Source organism: Bos taurus, chromosome 28, assembly GCF_002263795.3.
Source record: "Bos taurus isolate L1 Dominette 01449 registration number 42190680 breed Hereford chromosome 28, ARS-UCD2.0, whole genome shotgun sequence".
In the NCBI taxonomy this organism is placed as follows: domain Eukaryota; kingdom Metazoa; phylum Chordata; class Mammalia; order Artiodactyla; family Bovidae; genus Bos; species Bos taurus.
The window spans coordinates 10,038,777-10,060,539 of NC_037355.1; the positions used below are offsets into that span (position 1 = coordinate 10,038,777).

The 21,763-nt window shown below is 38.0% G+C and overlaps 1 protein-coding gene across 7 annotated transcripts in view; it reads left to right on the top strand.

The window, feature by feature from the left end:
• Positions 1–21,763, top strand: part of RYR2 (ryanodine receptor 2) — an 827,636-nt gene that overhangs the window by 347,429 nt on the left and 458,444 nt on the right. For all 7 annotated transcript variants that reach the window (XM_059882653.1, XM_059882647.1, XM_059882648.1 and 4 more), the window contains 4 exons: positions 1,232–1,310; positions 5,518–5,630; positions 14,287–14,386; positions 15,093–15,189. In XM_059882653.1, the coding sequence (XP_059738636.1) occupies positions 1,232–1,310; positions 5,518–5,630; positions 14,287–14,386; positions 15,093–15,189 (389 nt within the window). The remainder of the gene's footprint in view (positions 1–1,231; positions 1,311–5,517; positions 5,631–14,286; positions 14,387–15,092; positions 15,190–21,763) is intronic.

Here is a 21,763-nt window from a genome sequence, read left to right on the forward strand (position 1 = left end):
ATAATTATAGTCTGTACCTAGCAGTTGCAGTGAACATTTAAGGAAGAGAGAATGTACATTAACAACTCCAGAGCCTGGTACTGTAATATTATTGGAAAATATCACAGAACACTTTAATAGGGATCACTGTACATTTTTTTTCCCCCAGGAAGTCAGTATTACAACATTGGTACTTTTCCTCAAATTAACATTGATATTTAATATGCCTAGATCTAAAGTCTGTAAACCTCAGAGACCACAATGTTTTGTGATTAGACTCCTACTCCTAACTAGCTAGGAATATGTTTGAGGACCTTTGAAGCATCTTTTCTATATCTTTGGGAGTCAGTGGTTTACAGTCAGGGAACAGATTCTCCTGGTTCATTGAATTTACACCCTCATGGCACCAAATTCCACTTGACTTCTATCCCCAATCCATTTATCACCTGCCTCCTTACACTCACAGACACCCACTGAGTTGGGTGGACCCTTTTCCATTGTAGGGATTGTCTAGGTCTTGCATTACTTGTCCAGTGATTCTGGAAGTCTGGGCTGGCCTAATCCCCAGAGCTGTTCCTGAGTCCTGTCGGCATAGTTCCTGTTCTTTCAAGCACTGCACTTGGTTGGGGTAGATGACAGTGTATCTTGAGCTCATACTAGATTCATCTCTGTGTTCTCAGTCTTGTAGCACTTAGTGTAGATTTTGAGGTTAGCATGGGAGTAGGGGAGTTGGCCAGAAAAATGATCCTAAACTTTATGTCCAAGAATATCCAGTTAGGAAAACTTGAGGCAGGGAGAGGAGTCAGAGATGATGGTGTTGGGCAGAGTTGCATTCTTCCTGGGTAAGCACACATAGGTATACACCCGATAAAGCCTCATTGCAGTGAGGAATATGCTACATGCCACGATCAATTCTAGATGAATTTTAAAGAGTTTAAAAATTTGAAAATAAAACTAGAAGATAAAAGTGAATAGTGTTCAAATTTCTGCTTGAAATAAAGATTTCTGACAGATCAGGTTGTTCCTTTGCTTATGATCATGAATATCACACAAAGTGAGAGATGTAGAGACATATCCCCAGTTACTCATCTTGTTTTGTCTACAGGACATATTTCTGCAATATTTTTCTGAGTGGGAAAAAAACCCTACATTTCCTCTAGAACATTGCTCCCAGTGAATGCTAAGTGCTCAGAATTAGACTTGGAAAGAACGGGATATGTTTAGTGACAACTACTGATTTTGTGTCTTTTAGTATCTGTGCTGCCTGTCCACCTCTCGGTCTTCAACTGATAAGCTGGCTTTTGATGTTGGCTTGCAAGAGGATACAACAGGTGAGCACCTTGGTCTGCAGTGAAGCTGTGTTCAGAAGAGCATGGCAGGAACTGGATTGGGAGACATCATGAGACCCGATGGAAGATGTATTGGCTGGATATTCTTAGGAACGGTTTCAGGATGAAACCAGTGATTAACTATGGAAGGGTTTTATTAGAAGGAGGAAATGTGCACTGTTTCTGTTGGAAGGTCATCCCGACATAATTATCTTGATTTGCAAACTAGACTTTAAACTTTATTCTTTTGATGGAGTTGGGTAGGAAAACAGTACTTAACAACATGCTCTGCTGTCTGATAACCATATTAACGTGCACTGATTAGTTTGTAAAGTATTATTACATATTTCTTTATTTTATACTTCATCTTAAAAACATTTTTAAGTGTGCAAATACAACATAATCGGTGTCAACATTCAACCAAAAAGACAGAAAATGAAAAGGGTCATCAAACTATATATATATATATATATATTTATTTATTTACGTATATTAGTATATTTATCCTTTTGAAGACTCAAAATACGAGAGTATAGATTTTATTGTGTTTTTCTTCTCAATGCTCTAAAGACTTTACACTATATCCACCTCTGTATGATTTGATTCTTTTATTTTTTACAATGAGCATGTCTGCCTTTGGAATTAAAGATTAAGGACCAAGTAGAAAAAGGAATGGAAGGAAATAGATCAACTTGTATCAGGTTGTTGCTTTTATAGGTGACATGAAACTCACACCTGCCCTCCTTTTTGAAATACTTTCCCATACTCTAAAAATGTGACCAATAACAAATGGATAAAATAAAGTTCTATTTACCTACCTAATTAACTTTTTAATAGACAAACACATCACCTTATACAGGGAATTCTGAGAATCCCAGGCACCAAAAAGATAAATATATTCCTCTCATTTTTATTTAATTCTATATATTCTCAGCCATTCCTCTGTGTTTTGGTTTGTTTTTTTTTTTTAGTTTTTTCACCATAATTACTTCCGCACATAGTTATGTGGAAAAACGTCCTCAGTTCTCTCTCTCAAAACAAGTAAAACCATGTGCATGATCTATAACTTGTTTTCATTCATTGATACTATTATATAATAGTGAAACTCACCAAACAAGGCCATCTTCGTCTCTCTGCCCTAATTCCCTTATGCTACTTTATTTTCCCTGTAACTCTGTACTAATTGTGAATTACCAAACTATTTACTATATTTATTGTTTGTTGTGTGCCTGCCTCAATCAGAATGAAACTCATAAGGCAGATACATTTTTTCCCATATTTGTTGATATATCTCCAGCTACTAAAGCAGTGGTTGACAAAGCATGTGCTTTATCAATGTTTGAGTGAACGAATGAAAAACTTCCTACAACTCTAAAAATGTGAATTGAGTGAATGAAGATATGGAATTCTGCAAGGTGAGAGTCAAGTAAGACTGGTTTGTGTAAGAAAATATTCAGCAAATGCCTCCAAAATGCTAGTAGGAGCTGACAAAGCCCTAGTAAATAAAACATACAAATGCCCTACTATTGTAGAATTTACATTCTGGCATTTGGTAATTAGTAAAAAACAAACAAACAAACAAAAAAAACTAAACATAAGTGTTACGGAGAAATAATAAAGTTGGAGGCACAGAGAAAGAGAGTGATAATTATTAGATGGGGCTTCCCAGGTAGCACTAGTGGTAAAAAAAAAAAAAAAAAACACCCACCTCCCAGTGCAGGAGACGTAAGAGGCGTGGATTTGATCCCTAGCTCAGAAAGATACCCAGGAGGAGGGCTTGGCTTACCCACTCCAGTATTCTTGCCTGGAGAATCTTATGGACAGAGGAGCCTGATGGATTACAGTTGATAGGGTCTCAAAGAGTCGGACACGACTGAAGTGACTTAGCACACAAGCACAAATGCATTACTAAAACTATTCTCATTTTGCAATAGAACTTATATTTAGGTTTAAAAAGAGCCATGAACAGATTGAAGAATTGGGTGCTTACACTTACATCCTTGGTGATGGGACCGAAGAATGGAGAACGGTTACACGGTTCATGAGGCTTATGCTTGACTTGTTCTAGAAGAAATAATTTAATTTTATGTTTACTCAGATAGCTTAATAATGTGTCTTTTTAGAATGTATCCCAGACAATTCTGTAGGATTCTCTTCTATCTTATTTTTAAATTAGTAGAAACTACTACATTTTAAAATAAGGCAAAGGGTAGTTAGTAAAACTTAAGTGACAATATTTGTGCTCATTTTGAATCACTATCCACCCAAATTAGAAGCTTTTTAATTATCACAATATAACTGTCACATAACAAAACCCCAAATCCTTTTGAAAATCAAGTGGTAACTGCCGGGGACCAGCCCCAGCTGATCCAGGGTGAGACGGCCTAGGCGACTATTTATATGCTAATTAGAGATATAAAGAATAATAGAATGAGGATAGCTCAGTAGGAAAATTCAGTGGAGAAAAGAGGCTGAGTAGCTTGGTTTACGCGGGAGACCAATAAAACTTCAAGACAAGAAGTTTGCACCACTTACGTAGGCCGCAGGCGCCCTCTCGAATAGCGGAAGGTGCCTCACCCTAGACACCTTCTCGAGTGGGTCTTAGCAGCCCAGGCATAATTAGTAAGCGTGGTGGGTTCCGCGCTCCAGATGGAGACTCAGCTGGAAGTTAAAGGGAAGAATGACATGGGGAGACCAAGCGTTGGTGAGCAAGGCCCGTAGCTTTATTTTCAACAGGGGCTTATATACCCTAAGTTACACATAGAGGATAATAGGGCATGCAAAGTCAGCAGTCTTTGATTCTTATCAAAAACCAGGGTTTCTTTCCTGCAAATTTATCGTATACAAATGGTTTAGGTGATTTACATCATCTTCTGGCCAGAAGGCCTACTAACATTTTATGACTCTTGACAAGGACTTATCAACAAAGACTTATTTTCTCTAAGAGTAATTATTTTAAGGTTTGGCGCCATCTTCCAAAGATAAAATTGCATTCCTATAGGGCAGATGTGTAATGCGTTTACAACAAAGGAAAGAATTTATTACCTTAAGGGTCTAAAGTTACTAACACCAAGGCCACTACTTATTTTTTCTATATACCAACTATTAATTAATACATATTCAAGGATACAATTTAGGGGATGTGAAAACTTGGCAACAAACATTGACTCATCAATAAAATCCTTTACTAGTTTATTCTGACAGTTTCTAACTCTCTGAGAGGCTCTAAGCTATTTGGATATCTTAAGCTTCCCATGCCTCTCGAGATTGGGAGACTGTAAACAATCATATGCATAGCTGTAGGAGTCCGGGTAAACTTGTCAGGCGAGTTAGAGAGCCATCTGAGGGGTTTGGATTTAAACACTCCTAATTGTCCAGGAACTTTATTAATTGGAGCTGTAAGTTAACTCTTTGACAGAGAGAGCGAGATGGTGGTGGGGGATAGCCCCCAGTAAAGTCAGAGGTGAGAGCACAAAGCAATAAAGTAGGCAGACTCTGGTTTTTTTGGGGGGTAGATGCTCGAGAATATCCGGGCGGACTCCTGAGGCTCGATCCCGCCTTTGCGTATGCCGAGCCTCCTTCCTCATGACCTTTGTCATGAGTGGAATGCCTCACCGGCTCCTGGCAGGTAACAAAACTGGATATAATTGGAAGGAGCCATGTGAGCTGCTTAAAGACATGTGATTGTCTAAGGAACCAAGTTGGATCAGTGTGGCTGGTGAATTTGGTCTTATGTTGGCATAAATAAATATCCTTTCAAAGCAGTTCTTAGTGGGGGAAAGAGACTCCACACTTCCCCAAATGTCACAATCACTTTCTATGAGAAGAATCTTTACATGTCACTGTGTCCCCCTCCCTTCTTCCCTCCCTTCCTTTCTTCCTTTTAAATTTTTACTGAAGTACAGTTGATTTGCAATGTTGTGTTAGTTTCGGGTGTGCAGCACACTGAATCATTTAAGCATATATTCACTCTTTTTTAGATTCTAAAGCTAATTTGTCCTAATTCTTTTGATTTGCATGGTCTGTGAGGTGAATTTGCATTCAATTTCAAATTTCTAAAGTTTGTGTAAAAAGGACAGTTTTATTTTCAGGAGACTAATTTTGAAGATTTATTTCATTTCCCTCTTTTATTTTGGAGTCACTGGCCAAGAACATCAAGTTTTAAACTCAGAGGCCCTTCTTTGTGTTTCACTTGTCAATCATCGTGCAGGTGAAGCTTGTTGGTGGATCATCCATCCTGCCTCTAAGCAGCGCTCAGAAGGAGAAAAAGTGCGGGTTGGAGATGACCTCATCTTAGTGAGCGTGTCCTCTGAAAGGTACCTGGTAAGTGTGGAAAGTGAGATTGCGTACTTGGGAATCGGATAAGCGACAGGTCAATAAAATGATCCCTTTAAAGCTGAGATTGCCAGTATCTAGGAAAATTGCTTAGAAACAAACCTGTATCTCTATTTGATGAGTTATAAATAACTCCATAAGTAAAGGGAATGATGTGATGTGTAAAAATGTGGCTTAGCGGGATTATTGACACAGACTTCCCTCATGCCCTGGATATGTATATTCATGACATTGATAGAGACTGTTCTTGGATTATTTTATTAATAGCAATAAACGCAATCCAATCAGGAATTTGAAATTCCATAGATGTTATTTTGTGCCCAAAGAGAAGGCTGTATTAATGAGGCTGTGATTACCTATTTTGATATTTATGAAAGCAAATTATTATAGGAGAAACCCTTGTCATGCTAAGAAAGGAGAAATAAACGAAATGCAGTTTAATTCTCTCACTTACATTGCATTGTTCCAGAGGAAAAGGGCTGGAAATGAAAGATTAAAGAAAGAAGTTTATGTTTAATCAGAGGAGGTGTTTTTTTATTTTTGTGGTAAGGCCAGTATCTATTTAATTTAACTTATTTAGTAAATTGTATTTTTGGTAAAAATAATCATATGCAGAAGTTCACAAAAGATTGCAATCAGTGGAAGTGTATAAGATATCAGGGCAAAATATTTTTTATTTTAAAGTGAAAGTAAACAAATATAAAATGGGGTATTATAAACTCTACATGAACATCCACATAAAAAAATCCCAGACATCATAGTGTATGATGACTGAAACAAAAATCAGAAATAGAGCATTGTTGCAATTACACTTTCTATCAGTTAGCATGAGTTTATTTCCATTTCCTTAAATCAAAATATTTGCGTGTGATTTTGAATTAAGAAAGTAGTTGGTACCGCTTGGCTCTATGAGGCTCTAAATAGAGTGGGTCTTGTGGGTTAAGTAAGTTTTTGCTAACCAACACAATTAATTCCAATTTTCAAAACATTGCTAAGGAGGAAGGATGTAGTTTTACTTGCTTTTGAGGGAAGAAGTAATGAGGAAGACAGGGAAGTGGTGAAATGAGGCCTCATGTAACTGACAGGAACTATTAAATGGAGCAGCTATAATGCAGAGCTAAAGGGAGGCCTGGAGCATCCCTCTCATTTTTTTTTAACCAGTATAGGTGGAAACAGACACCACGCACATTTCTAGGACCATGCAAGTGTGCCCGCTTGTCAAATAATCTTCTATTAAGCCCTTGCTGTGTTCCTGTGCTGTGTATGTGATGGTGATGTAGTTTGATCAGGAGGTAGACATTTCGAATTGTCGTTTTACTTGGAAACCAATAGCAGTAATAAAAATAATTCATGCTTGCTTCTCAGTATATAAATTCTGCTGCTGCTACTGCTAAGTCGCTTCAGTCGTGTCTGACTCTGTGCGACCCCATAGATGGCAGCCCACCAGGCTCCGCTGTCCCTGGGACTCTCCAGGCAAAAACACTGGAGTGGGTTGCCATTTCCTTCTCCAATGCATGAAAGTGAAAAGTGAAAGTGAAGTCGCTCAGTCATGTCCGACTCTTTGCGACCCTATGGACTGCAGCCTACCAGGCTACTCCGTCCATGGGATTTTATAAATTCTGCATATATATTATTTCTATTTGTGCATAACTATTTCTATTTGTGCATGTTTTTGCTGTACGGCTTGTTCTTTCCACTACCGAGCAGAGTTTGGCAGGCTGGCATCAGTATGCACAGAAGGAGTAGAAAGTTCAGAATCTCACTGAGGTCAGGGCTTTTAAGTGTCCATTCTACCACTAGTTCTTGAATCACATAGTTCCATGAATTCTGGCTTCCTTATTGCAAAATGGTGACAGTTATCCCTAACACCACAGTTACTGTGTTGAAGCAATGAGAGGATAAATTTGAACATTCTTGGAATTAAAGACCACTGTACAAACAGTGGTAGTAATTGTAATGCATGAGGTTCCCCTTCTGTTACCTTGGAAAATAAATGAACTTCATGACTAATTACATTTACAGAGCAAGCTACATTTTAACCAGTTTATTTAAACTCCTTTTCTCATAACCCTTTAAAAGAATATATTTTTGGGGGGGCCACACTGCCCTTCAGGCAGGATCTTAGTTCCCCAATCAGGAATTAAATCTGCACTCCCTGCATAGAAGGGTGGAGTCTCAACCACTGCACTTCCAGGATTGTCCCTCTGATAAACTTTTATATTCAGAAAGAGAAAGATAAATATCGTGTGCTAATGCATATATAGGGAATCTAGAAAGATGGTGCTGGACAATTTATTTGCAGGGCAGCAATGGAGAAACAGACATAGAAAACAGACTTATGGATTTGGGGAGGGGGAGGAGAGGGTGAGATGTATGGACAGACTAACATGGAAACTTACATTACCATATGTAAAATAGATAGCCAAGTGGAATTTGCTGTATGGCTCAGGAAACTCAAACAGGGGCTCTGTATCAACTAGAGGCGTGGGATGGGGAGGCAGATGGGAGAAAGATTCAAGAGGGAGGGGATATAGGTATACCTATGGCTGATTCCTGTTGAGGTTTGATAGAAAACAATACAATTATTTAAAGCAATTATCCTTCAATTAAAACATAGGTAAATTAAAAAAAAAAAAAACAACAACAAAAAACTACAGATAGTTGACCAAGCAGATTGTTAAAATTTCAATTACTTTCATTTGGTGACGAAGTCAGTAATTTTAGTGATTATCTCTGTGGACCTCACATATAATAATGGAAACCAGAGGATCAACCACATATTACACATGGTTTCTGCCCTTGAAAAAGTAGTGAAAAAACAGACCAAGCCCATGGAACTAAAGGAGAATACTGTTAAGACTTAGTGTTCAAGCCCATGGAACTAAAGGAGAATACTGTTAAGACTTAGTGTTCGAGTTGAGGTTAGAGATGCTGAGGGATGTTTGAATGGATTTAGGCATAGTTAATTATTACCTGCCATTTCCACGTGGGTGATTATAGTAAGAATATGAAGTCTTATGTTCATGGATTCAAGGACCACATGGTGCTTAGTTAGAAGGACCTGGAGCAAGTGAAAGGGTAAAAAGTGAGGCAATAAAAGACGTTGGAATAAACAGTAGGGCTGGAATAATCCACATACTGAACCTGAATAACTGAAAATGGATTGCATATATTCTCACATACACACACTTATTTGTTAGTACAGAGCCCGATAAGCATGAGCTTGGGCCAGTCACATAACCTCTTCAAACTCTCTGTTTCTTCATCTTTTGGATCCAGGTAATAGCTCCATTCACAGGGATATTAAGAGAATAGAATGCTTAATCCAGACAAGACTTTTAGCTCTACGACACATCTAAAAATTGTTATCATTATTTACCTGGGAGATTTGTACCTATTAAGAATAGTTAAAGGAACTTCAGATATTTAACCAGAAGAAGAGAAAGAGGGGAAGTGAAGAGTAAACAGACTCTGATGTAACAGTTTATTTTAAATAAAGGTCTATTGTGTGTAAGCAAGAGTCATATACTGAGAAGGTTCTGATATGGTTAAAAATTAGTTGAGAAATTTGACTGAAAACAGCAGTTATAACTAACTACTGAAAATAAATTTCATCTTGATTTTACACACTTTCATCAGCCTTTTTGGAGAAGGAAATGGCAACCCACTCCAGTATTCTTGCCTGGAGAATCCCATGGACAAAGGAGCCTGGTGGGCTACAGTCCGTGGCGTCACAAAGAGTCGGACACGACTGAGCGACTAACACACACATTGAAAATAAACACTGCCAGTCTTGATTTTTTTTTTTTAAGTCATTGCTGTCAGTTGGCCTTTGTCTAATTTCCCTTCACTAACAGTGATTGTTAAGCTAAGGTTAAACTATCTAATTGTTTACTTGCTGCTCTAATCAAGGTTACATCTGTTGGGATGGTAAATTGAAACTGATCGAAGGACTGATTTTTCTCTCTCCTCTCTCTTTGGACGGAAGAGGGCACTGTGCTGGACTCCTGGAGCCCCAGGCTTCTCCTGGGGTACTCCACCTTCTGCTTTAAGGGTTGAACCTCCTTACAGGATTTCCTAGGAATAAAGGATCTTATCTCCAGAAAAGATTGTAAACCCCTTATCCAAAATAATGTTTTTCCAAGCTTGCTGTTTCATATTTTAATATAAAAAATGATACCTTCATCCTCTTTTCAGGAATATCCAAGGCAGGGGTGTGGGGTGGGGTGTGGAATTCTTTTTCCCCATTGGAATGATTTCTTTTTTTTTTAAAGGAGGCTTTAGCAAAGCAGCTTAAATTATAAGAGAACAATACAATTTAAAAGAGAGGAAACATGATCAAATAGCTATTACTGTGAATCTATTTCAAACTGCACAAAATAAAGTAAAGCATGTAAAACAACTCTTGCTTGTGTTAGAGATAAAACCACCCTGGTATTTTCATGAATTTTCATGAATTTTCAACCCATGGATTGGATTGCTCTCATTTGAAACAGTGATTTTTGAATAATTTTCTCTGTCACCTATAGAAACAGATTGTTTTTAATCCATGAAAATATTACCAAACAACTGTCTAAAAGTAAATTGGGAAAAGCAGAACCTCACAATTGAAAGAGTGATGAAAAATGCTTAAAAGAAAGCTGTTCTAAGGCTCATAAAAATTTCCTCTCTCATACCAACCTCTTTATTTCTGATAAGAAATGCCAGGTGGTTTGATTATATAGGTTGCTGAGTTGCCTCAAGTTGCATAAAAATATTGATAGCTAGAGAGACAGCAATCGCCTTTTTTTTTTTTCCTCTGTGGCACAGGTAATGAAAACATAGACTGTGTCTCTTAGTTTTTTTCCTCAGAATTAAAAAAATGAAGTCTGAAGGGTGATACATCTTATTTACTTGTGTTCCCTGTCGCTGGAGGATCATTTTTCCAGAGTGTCATGTCACTAGGGCCCAAGTGCCTGGCCCTTCATGAGGGAGAAATGAGTGAATGAAGGCCTCAGATAAAGGTTGAATTTGGATATTCTTAAAAACTTCTGTGCTTTGGACCTTTTGGGCAGTCAGATATGCCTTGTCTCCTTAGCTTTAAAGATGCATACAATATATATACACTGGATTACAAAGGAAACGGAAAGTATCAAAGTGGAGTCCAGGTTGAGAACCCCTGGGAGGGGATTTATAGCATCTTCTCTAAGCCTGAGATTGTGTGCGTCTATCATACAAAGTCTTGTTACTCAAAGCTTGCTTCTTGGATTAGTGGCCTTGGCTGCCCAACCCCCTCCCCTCCCGCCCCGCTGGCCCCACCTCATGAATTCAAATTTGTCTTTTTTAGTAAGATTTTTAATATAGACCATCTTTAAATTCTTTATTGATTTTGTTTCAGTATTGCTTCTGTTTTGTTTTGCTTTTTTTGGTCATGAGACATATGGGATCGTAGCTCCCAGACCAGGAATCAAACCTGCACCCCCCTGCATTGGAAGGTGAAGTTTTAATCACTGAATTGCCAAGGAAATTCCTCAAATCTTCCTTTTTTGGGCAAGCTCCTCAGATGATTCGTGTGTCTGTGAGAACGAGTCACATGCGAATCAGGGTGATAGAAGGGAGCAGATGACTCTCCCAAGTCCCTCCAGTGCCCTGGAGGGTATGTACGTTTGAGAGCAGCTACATGTTTCAGCCTAAGGCCAACTGTGCTTTCAACCTTGGGCATCTGTTTTTGCTTTAAGGTAACTCATCTTAGTGTTACTTACTGAAACTGTTACTGCTTTCTGAATATTTAACATCACAGACCTGTGAATTCACAAACAGTGTGGTTCTCATGCAGATTTCCCTTTCTTGGTGAAGTGGCAAAATTAAATAGAGGCATCCGAAAGAGTTATGCCTAGAGAATATTTCTTTGAGAAGAGTGGACATTATTTAGATAACTTCAAATGGTGTAATATGATCTTAAGGACTTTTTTTTAAAATTTTTCCAACAGGCTGAGATTTTCCTATTTTTATGCTTATATTTATTGTGTATCTTGGGCTTCCCTAGTAGCTCAGACGGTAAAGAACATGCCTGCAATGGAGGAGACCCTAGTTCGATCCCTGTGTTGGGAAGAACCCTTGGAGAAGGGAATGTCTACCGACTCCAGTATTCTTGCCTAGAGAATTCCATGGACAGACAATTGAGTAGCAAAAAGAGTCAGACACAACTAAGCAATTAACACTTTGACTTTCAGGCTTAGATATGATTTGAAAATTACATTGTAGTACTCCTTCCTCCATTATTTTTTCATTGCAGTGGCTCCTTATTCCCAGTAAGGTCCTTGATCTGGCACCTGCCTTGTCTGTAGGCATATGTCTCAATCTGTTTCTAAGTATATGCTGTATGCCCCAAAGATGAAACTCTTTACTGTGCTTACGTTCCTTTATCTCTGCCTCTTTGCATCCTATTTCCCTTTAGAGCTTAGAGGGCCAAAAAAAAAAAAAAACCCCAGGCAACTTCCAACTATGAGGTTTCTGGAATATTAGGAATGAAAATCTCCGAACTAGGTTAGAAAAGTTTTGGTATTTTTAGTATATTTACACTTAGCACATTAACATTATGACTACAGATACCCAAATTCAATGTATGTGCAAACTGTTGGAGACAGCATCTCTAAGTATTTCAATATGAGGTTCAGGCCAAATGATCATACTGGCTCCTGAATCCAGTCTCTCCTGTGGAAACGCCACCTGTCCTCAAGGCCCAGGACAATAGACTCGGTTCTGATTAGGCAGGTCCAAATGGTCTCATGTCTCAGTTCCTGTAGCATTGTAATTACAGTTCAGCTAATGTGTTAAAAATACTGACTCACAGTATCTTGTACATATATTTTACCTTTCGTTCTAGATTGCAAGCACCCTCAGGGTGGGGAATTTGTTCTATTAATATTTAGCACAATGCTTTATGCATAGTATATTCAGTGAACCTGGATGAATGAACAAATCTATCTATTATAATGTGGCATGAACTTTCACTTGAATTCAAAAGTGAAAATACAAGCATTGATATTTTGAATCATCTTCTGATGGTTTGATAAATTCCATACGGTTTTATGGAGTTTTTTTGGTAGGTATTTTTCTATTATTTTGCTGTTATTCTGGATTTGGTCATTGAAATAAGAATGTTTATGAAACAATTTAAAATATAGTCTTTAAAGTTTATGCTACTTTGATCTGAAAAGTCTGATTGGCTTCTGCACTTACTTCTTTATTAATAACCCTTCTGGATGCGAGGAATACAGTTGTGAGCCTGTGCCAGATAGCTTACAAGAGGGAGAAAGAAAAATACACTAAAGGATAATGTTGTATGATGAAGGATATGTAGGAAAATATATGTTTCTTGTTTGTGGGAGCAGCTGGAATATGATTTCTTTGTAAACAGTTAAAGAATTTTAACATATCAGAGAAGAAATTAATTCAGTAAAGGCATGTCATCTGAAAGTTTGCTTAAGAGTGACAGGTTCAGGTGAATAGGAGGGTGTGGGGTGAGGGGTAAGAGCATGTTATTGCTGAATCTGATGCATTCACCCTTAATCTTACTGACTGAAAAAATTACTTTCTAGATAATTACATATATGTCAAATGTCACAAATTTCTTTGGTTTTGTTTTTAAGAGAAAGAAAATGAAGTACCTATCTGTCCTGGTGACTTAGTATATTTAGTATAAATATTATATATATAATAAATATTTGTATACTTACAAGAGACCTTTGGGTATTAAAAGGACCTGTGACATATACCAGTGTGACTTTTCATGCTGTGGCTGCTCTTTATTTAACTCGGAGAGTCAGATTGCTGGAAAAGTTCTAGTGCAATTAAAATCTTTAAAAGCTTAAGCTGTTGTCAAAATTGAAAAATGTTGCAGGAATATTATAGGAATGTTGGTGATGTTTACTGAGATGACTCTGAGAGAAGAGGTGGTTGTTCCAGCAGTAGCCAGGTAATGATTAATGAAATAAGCAAGGCATTTGCTTGTACTCATAATTTTGTTTTCCTTTACTTATCATTTCAGAGTTCATCAATTATGGCTCTTAAAGATGTAAAATATGACCATCTTTTAATACATTTGATTTTAAGCAGGAACATCTGAAATTTAAAATGAATGAATTTTGAAGGACATTGACTGTCCTGATTTTTGATACCTATTAGGAAGTATTGCCATCTAATGGCTATTATGTCAAATTATTGATAAATGTTCCTAAAGGACCCTGTAAAACAGACATATCAGTCCTATGGATTTCACCTACTTCACTGTCAAAACACTGTCATGGTGTGATATGTAAAACTTAAATGTAGTTTTAATGATAAGTGCCCTCTGTCTGTACAGTAAGCCTTTACAACAGAGTAGTCCGTTTTCACAAATTTATTTTATTACTTTACTTTGTATGTTTTCCGATTGGCGACTTGAGTAGTAATGCTTAGAAGGAAGCTGATAAATACCCAAAGTCAGATATAAACTCTTAACTTTCATTCTGCTAGTCCCTTCATGTTTCATTGACAGGATTGAAGCAGAGGTTCTCTGCGGACATTTCCAAATCTGCAGTGTGCAGTTAGAGTGGCCAGAAGCACTTGCATGTTAAGATGCGCCCAGAGCCTGTAGTGATGCCTCTTTTTGCCTCTACTGCAGCACTTGTCTTACGGTAACGGCAGCTTGCACGTGGATGCTGCTTTCCAGCAGACCCTCTGGAGCGTGGCCCCCATCAGCTCAGGAAGTGAAGCAGCCCAAGGTAAAGACTCCACTTCCATTAGGAGTCTGGTCCCTGATACAGAGTTGAGAGTCTTCTTTGGAATTGTGATAGTGAGCAAATAAATTAGAGCTGTTTGTGTCAAAATATTCTATAATGAAGATACATGACATTTAAGAAACTTATTTCAATTGCTACTTAAAAGTGAAGTTTGTGTTAAGATTTAGCTCTCCTTATTTTTATGCTATTGTCAACTTTAGCTTATTCCTGTGTGTACTTTAAGCGCTAGCTTTCTAGGGGTTATTTTCTCCATGTTTTGGCCTCAGGGTATTGCTTGGTTAGGCTAACGTCAAGATTTCTCATCTTCAGGGTGTGTGACTTAGTGCTGGATCACAGCAATGCTTGGGCATCAGGGTTTTCTCTGGATGTATCAGTTTGTTCTGCTTATTCTCACTTACATAAGTTTAAATCTGAGCCTATTCAGGCCTGTATGTTTAGTGGAGGCTTTTATGAGGCTGAGGTCACATATTGTAGTGGGAATATCACTGACTGTGGGACTTGGAAACCCAGGGTTCAGGGGTGGAATGCAGGTGACCCCACCCATCTCTGCGATTTCAGTTCAGTACTTACTCCTTACCAGACTTCTGTGTCTCTGTCTATGAAAATAGGAGATCAGATCAGATGATCTGTTTAGCTTTCGATATCCAATGATGACAATTCAAATGTGACTGCGTTTTGATCCTTCTAGGGTATCTGATTGGTGGTGACGTCCTCAGGTTGCTTCATGGACACATGGATGAATGCCTCACTGTCCCTTCAGGAGAACACGGTGAAGAGCAGCGGAGGTTGGTACCTGGGCCCAGTGCTTTAAGCCTTTCATTTTCATGTTTTGATACAATTTTTATAAATTAAGGATAGGTCTGTTCAGGCCATTCATGTAATAGAAAGTGGGCCACTATGGTTTGTCTGTCCACTGAAGTGATCCATTTGTTGATTTCCTCTGAAATTTTTTTCTCATATTAGGTTTTCACTGCCTATCAGTAGAGTTGCTGAAAATTTTTGTATAATGAAACCATGGTTAGAAGCATGAATACAAGAAACTGAGTGGGAAGAGTGAACACATTTAATTACTTAGGGCTTCATTAAATGTTCTTTTTTTTTTTTGATGAATTCTCTTTCTGGAATGTTTAGTCTCAAATTCAGTTTCAAAGTCAGAGTTCTCAAAGTGCCCAGAAGTTTAGGACCTTTTTCTGTTACCTCCCATTGACTGATGTGTGTGCTAAGTTGCTTCAGTCATGTCCAGCTCTTTGCGATCTTATGGACTGTAGCCCACTAGGCTGCTTTGTGCATGAGATTCTCTAGGTAAGAATACTGGAGTGGGTTGCCATGCCCTCTTCCAGGGGATCTTCCTGACCTAGGGATCAAACCTGTGTCCCTTATGTCTCCTACATTGGCAGGTGGCCTCTTTACCACCAGTGCCACCTTACATAAGTAAAAAAATTAATCATTTCCCCTAATATTTTATGTGATTTTAATACTGCTCTTGTGTTAATATTATTTTGCACTGGGCCAAGATAGAAGTAGTCTGGATCACAGGAAAAAATGCACAAGTAATAAAAAAGCATAAAAATATTAAGGGTGATTTGAATGTTTCATTTGCCTCACAAATTAATGAATGGATATGGTAGGATGTGTAAGAGATTACTGTGAGAGAAGGCATGATCTGGGTGATTTATTACATGGCTTTAAGTCTTCTGGTGGAGATTTCTAATAATATATGCATATTTAGAAATGAAAACATTTAGAAAATTAATAGCAATCATTTAACTAGCTGTTTAACTTTGGGAAAAATCAGTCTGAGACCTGGATACTAGTCTTAACCTCTCTTGCCAGACAGAGCTAGTTATGGTGAAGTGTGAAATGCAGAGCCTGAAAAAATTCCACAAACTAAAAAGTGCTGCTTAAAACAGGCTAGGAAGAAGATGTTGATGGTGTTGATAAGGCTTTGTATAAGGCTTCAAAAAGCTGTTGTTTTGAGGGATTAATTCCGAACAAAAATATGAACAGAAGTGTGTCCTGGAAATAGTAATTATTGTGGAGTGATGAGGGGCAGGATGGAAGGAAGATAGAAGCTAGATAGGAGGGAGGAGTTGGATCAGCTTTTGAAGGCTCCTTAGTGCAATAACCATGGGTTGGCTCTTACTCTGAGTGAGTTGGGAAGGAGTGTGTGGGGATGAGCAGGGATAACATAGTCAATATCTTTGAAAAGTGTTGCTCTGATGAACGAGAGGAACTTAGACCAAAGGTAGAGAGATTGTGGATTGGGGAAACCAATCCAATTAAATCAGAAGGCTGATGTAGTAATTCATATGAGAGAAAAGGAAAAGCTTAGCTTGGACAGTGGCCATTTGAATAGGATGGCCTGGTTCAGAGATATTTCAGGTCAGATTGATTGACTGGTTTAAGGATGAACTCAATGTGGTCGCTGAGAGTATATCAGATTTAAGGGTGAGCTGATTCAAAGGAAGAGAGATGATGTTAAAGATCGTAGGAGATATACAAATATGGTATGAAGGACTGAATGAGATTTTGGACACTGGTGAGTACAAAGGGTCATGGGAAATAAAGGGTTTATGGGAAATTGGAATTTTTGAATCTTTAACTTAGACAAAACTTGGGTTGGATATGAATCACAAGTGCGTGTAGGGTAGTTGAAGGAATGGAAGCCCTATATAGAGAGGAAGGAACTGTAATTAAAGGAGTATGTTTAGCAACTTGGGCATAGCTTTAAAAAGTATGCTAAGAGCAACCTAGATGTCCATCGACAGATGAATGGATAAAGAAGTTATGTTACATATATACAATGCGGTATTAGTCAGCCATAAAAATGAATAGGGCTTCCCTGGTGGCTCAGATGGTAAAGCATCTGCCTGCAGTGCGGGAGACCTGGGTTCGACCCCTGGCTGGGCTGCCCTCAGCCTGGTGCTCTGTGATGACCTAGAGCAGTGGAACAGGGAGGAGGGAGGGAGGCTCAAAAAGGAGGGAATATATGTATATTTATAGCTGATTCACATTGTTGTACAGCAGAAGCCAACACAATATTTTAAGGCAATTATATTCCAATTAAAAAAATGTTTTTGCAGTTTGCAAAACCTTGACATAGATAAACTAGAGAGGAGGCTGAGGATGGAGTCCTAGAGAAGGCTGACACTTAGAACATGGACAGGCAAAGGAGAGTTGCTAGAAAGCCAGAATGGTAGTTAAGTGGAGAACCAGGGAAGTTATGGAGTCCAAAGGAGGATTGTTGGTGTAGATGTGTTCGATGCTATCATATAATCATAGAGACTTAGGAGCAAAGAGACACTGTGCCATAGTCTTTGGAGTCTTAATTTCTGATTTGTTAAATCAAGCACTTAAGCCAAGTGATTTTTTGAGCCCTTCTACTGTTTGTACAGTTACTGCAGAGATTAGGGATGTAGAATTAGACAGACCTAGGCATGGGCCTCTCCTCTGCCCCTTACTAGTTGTGTGACTCATGAAGATGACTAAATTTCTTTAAACATGATTTTTCTCCTCTATAAAATGCAGTTTAAATACTAGCTGCTACTTCATGGGATGGTTGCGAAGGTTCAGTAAGAAAATGCACATAAAATCGTGATGCATATTAAGAGATCAACAAATGTATTGTTGCTTTTGTTGTTACTGTTATCACTATTATTTAGAAGAACAACAGTTAGTCAGATATGGAAGCATAAAGAATGGTAGAGCGTAGATTTTAGAGAAAGAGAAGCTAAACTATATCAAAGAAAATCCTCTACTGTTTTGAACTGAATGTGGCATGTATGTGGTGGAGAAGACCCCTTTTTCTTGATCAGCTTTAGAACCCAAATGGATGAGCGTAGTTTTTGTAGAGTTTTAATTCTCATTTTCAAATGAGAATATTCAGCATCCCAGATTTCCTGGACTAAGCTCACTGGCAGTGACTTCAGTTTTCCATCTCTCCTGGATATTAGAGAATTTTTTTTTTTAATTGTTTTGCACAGTTATGTCGAACCCATGCCCCCTGCAGTGAAAGCAGAGTCCTAACTCCTGGACTACCAGGAATTCCAGAGAATCTGTATGTTAAAGACGTGATTTATGAAACATGATACTTACAGAGCAGATTTCCTGCTAACTCATTTTTTGTTGGAAGGGAGTCTTTCATTTTTTTAATTATTATTTTATATTGGGATATAGTTGATTTACAATGTCATGTTAGCAGGTATGGCCCAAAGTGATTCAGTTGTACGTATATATGTATCTATTCTTTTTCAGATTCTTTTCCCGTTGTAGGTTATTGCAGAGTATTGAGTAGAGTTTCCTATGCTATACAGTAGGTCCTTGTTGATTATTTTATATTGTGTGTGTGTTAATCTCAACCTTCTAATTTGTCCATCCACCTTCCACCTTTTCCCTTTGGTAACCATAAGTTTATTTTGTGAGTCTATTTTGTAAATAACTTCAATTGTATCTTTTTTTTAGATTCCATATATAAGGGATGTCTTATTAAATTTGTCTTTCTCTGTCTGACTTAGTTCACTTAGAATGATAATGTCTCCTGCTAATTCTTTAGATTGTTGGTTATTAATCATTTCTGAGAAAACTTGAGGAAATGTCAAAGACATTTTGATGTTGTTCTGGGTCCAGTTTTCCATTGCATCCTTATTGAAGTCTACTCCCCCATCCTGGAATTATTCTTCTCTAAATTTCTTATTAGAGTATAGTTGATGTACATGTTGTGCCAATCTTTCTGTAAGAATGTGACTCGGTTATATACATATAACTTTGTGTATACATATATACATATTCTTTTCTATATTCTTTTCCATTATATTTTATAGTAGGATATTCAATATAGTTTCCTGTGGTGTATACAGTAGGACCTTATTGTTTATCCATTCTAAATGTACTTGCAGTATTATTCTTGATTTAATGTTGATTATTTCTGTGTCAAATTAATCTCAACATGCATTCAGATCAACATATTGCTCTCTTTAGGTAGTGATGTCAGTAAGAACACATTTCTATTGCCCCTTGTACAGCGTGTTTACATGGGTAAAATTAAATGAAAATGGATATCAAGTCATGAGTTGAGGGAGAAAATAAGTCAGAAATAGGCAGCAGGAGCATGAGGGATCTTGCTTAAGAAGGAGGGTTACCTATATCTTGATTATACAGTGAAATTGAGCAATTACTTGCAAATAATGATAAAAGTAGTCCTTAAATTTTATGTTTACAGAGCACTGTTTCTTTCACACCTCTGTTTAGAAATGTCTTTCTCTCCCTCTATCCTTACCGTACATCAATTTCAATGTCTTGCAGAATGAGGGGGCAGCAAAGGAAAGCACAGCCAGGAGGCAACTTTTCTTTAATTGGTAGGACTCTGTATGAGAAACACATAATGACAACCTAAAAAATATATTTTGATTTATTTTTTTAAAAGAAGTAAAAATTGACTTTTGGACAGCAATAGGAGAGTTGGAGAAGATCCAGGGAAATATGTAGACCTTTCTTTTAACTCATAACTCTTATAGCCAGGCTATACACAATTATACGTATGAAATTATATGTGTGAAAGTGAAGTCTCTCAGTCGTGTCCGACTCTTTGTGACCCTGTGGACTGTAGCCCACCAGGCTCCTCTGCCCATGGGATTCTCCAAGCAAGAATACTGGAGTGTGTTGCCATTTACTTCTCCAGGGGATCGAACCCAGGTCTCCTGCATTGCAGGCAGACACTTTAACCTCTGAGCCACCAGGGAAGCCCATCAATTATATGTATACATAGTATGAAAAGGCAAAAAGATATGACACTGAAAGATGAACTCCCCAAGTAGGTAGGTGCCAAATATGCTACTGGAGAAGAGTGGAGAAATAACTCCAGAAAGAATGAAGAGACAAAGCCAAAACAAAAACAACATCCAGTTGTGGATGTGACTGGTGATGGAAGTAAAGTCTGATGCTGTGAAGAGCAATATTGCATAGGAACCTGGAATGTTAGGTCCATGAATCAAGGTAAATAGGAAGTGGTCAAACAAGAGATGGCAAGAGTAAACATCAACATTTTAGGAATCACTGAACTAAAATGGACTGGAATGGGCAAATTTAATTCAGATGACCATTATATCTACTACTGTGTTCAAGAATCCCTTAGAAGAAATGGAGTAGCCCTCATAGTCAACAAAAGAGTCTGAAATGTAGTACTTGGGTGCAATCTCAAAAATGATGGAATGATCTCTGTTCGTTTCCAAGGCAAACCATTCAGTATCACAGTAGTCCAAGTCTGTCCTGAAACCAGTAATGCTGAAGAAGCTGAAATTGAATGGTTCTATGAAGACTTACAGGACCTTCTAGAACTAACACCAAAAAAAGATGTCCTTTTCATCACAGGGGACTGCAATGAAAAAGGAGGAAGTCAAGAGGTACCTGGAGTAACAGGCAAATTTGGCCTTGGAGTACAAAATGAAGCAGGGCAATGCCTAACAGAGTTTTGCCAAGAGAACTCACTGGTCATAGCAAACACCCTCTTCCGACAGCACAAGAGAAGACTCTACACATGGATATCACCAGATGGTCAATTCCGAAATCAGATTGGTTATATTCTTTGCAGCCAAAGATGGAGAAGCTCTATACAGTCAGCAAAAACAAGACTGGGAACTGACTGTGGCTCAAATCATGAACTCCTTATTGCCAAACTCAGAATTAAATTGAAGAAAGTAGGGAAAACCACTAGACCATTCAGGTATGACCTAAATCAAATTCCTTATGAACATACAGTAGAAGTGACAAGTAGATTCAAGGGATTAGATCTGATGGACAGAGTAACTGAAGAACTATGGATGGAAGTTCGTGACATTGTATAGAAGGCAGTGATCAAGACCATTCTCAAGAAAAATACAAAAAAGACAAAATGGTTGTCTGAGAAGGACTTACAAATAGCTGAGGAAAGAAGAGACACTAAAGGCAACAGAGAAAAGGAAAGGTATACCAATTTGACTGCAGAGTTCCAAAGAATAGCAAGGGGAGATAAGAAAACCTTCCTCAGTGATTAATGCAAAGAAATAGAGGAAAACAATATAATGGGAAAGACTAGAGATCTCTTCAAGAAAATTAGCAATACCAAGGGAACATTTCATGCAAAGATGGGCACAATAAAGGACAGAAATGGTATGGACTTACAGAAGCAGAAGATATTAAGAAGTGGCAAGAATACACAGAAGAACTATACAAAAAAGATCATCATGACCCAGATAACCACGATGGTGTGATCATTCACCTAGAGCCAGCCATCCTGGAATGCGAAGTCAAGTGGACCTTAGGAAGCATCACTACAAACAAAGCTAGTGGAGGTGATGGAATTCCAGTTGAGCTACTTCAAATCCT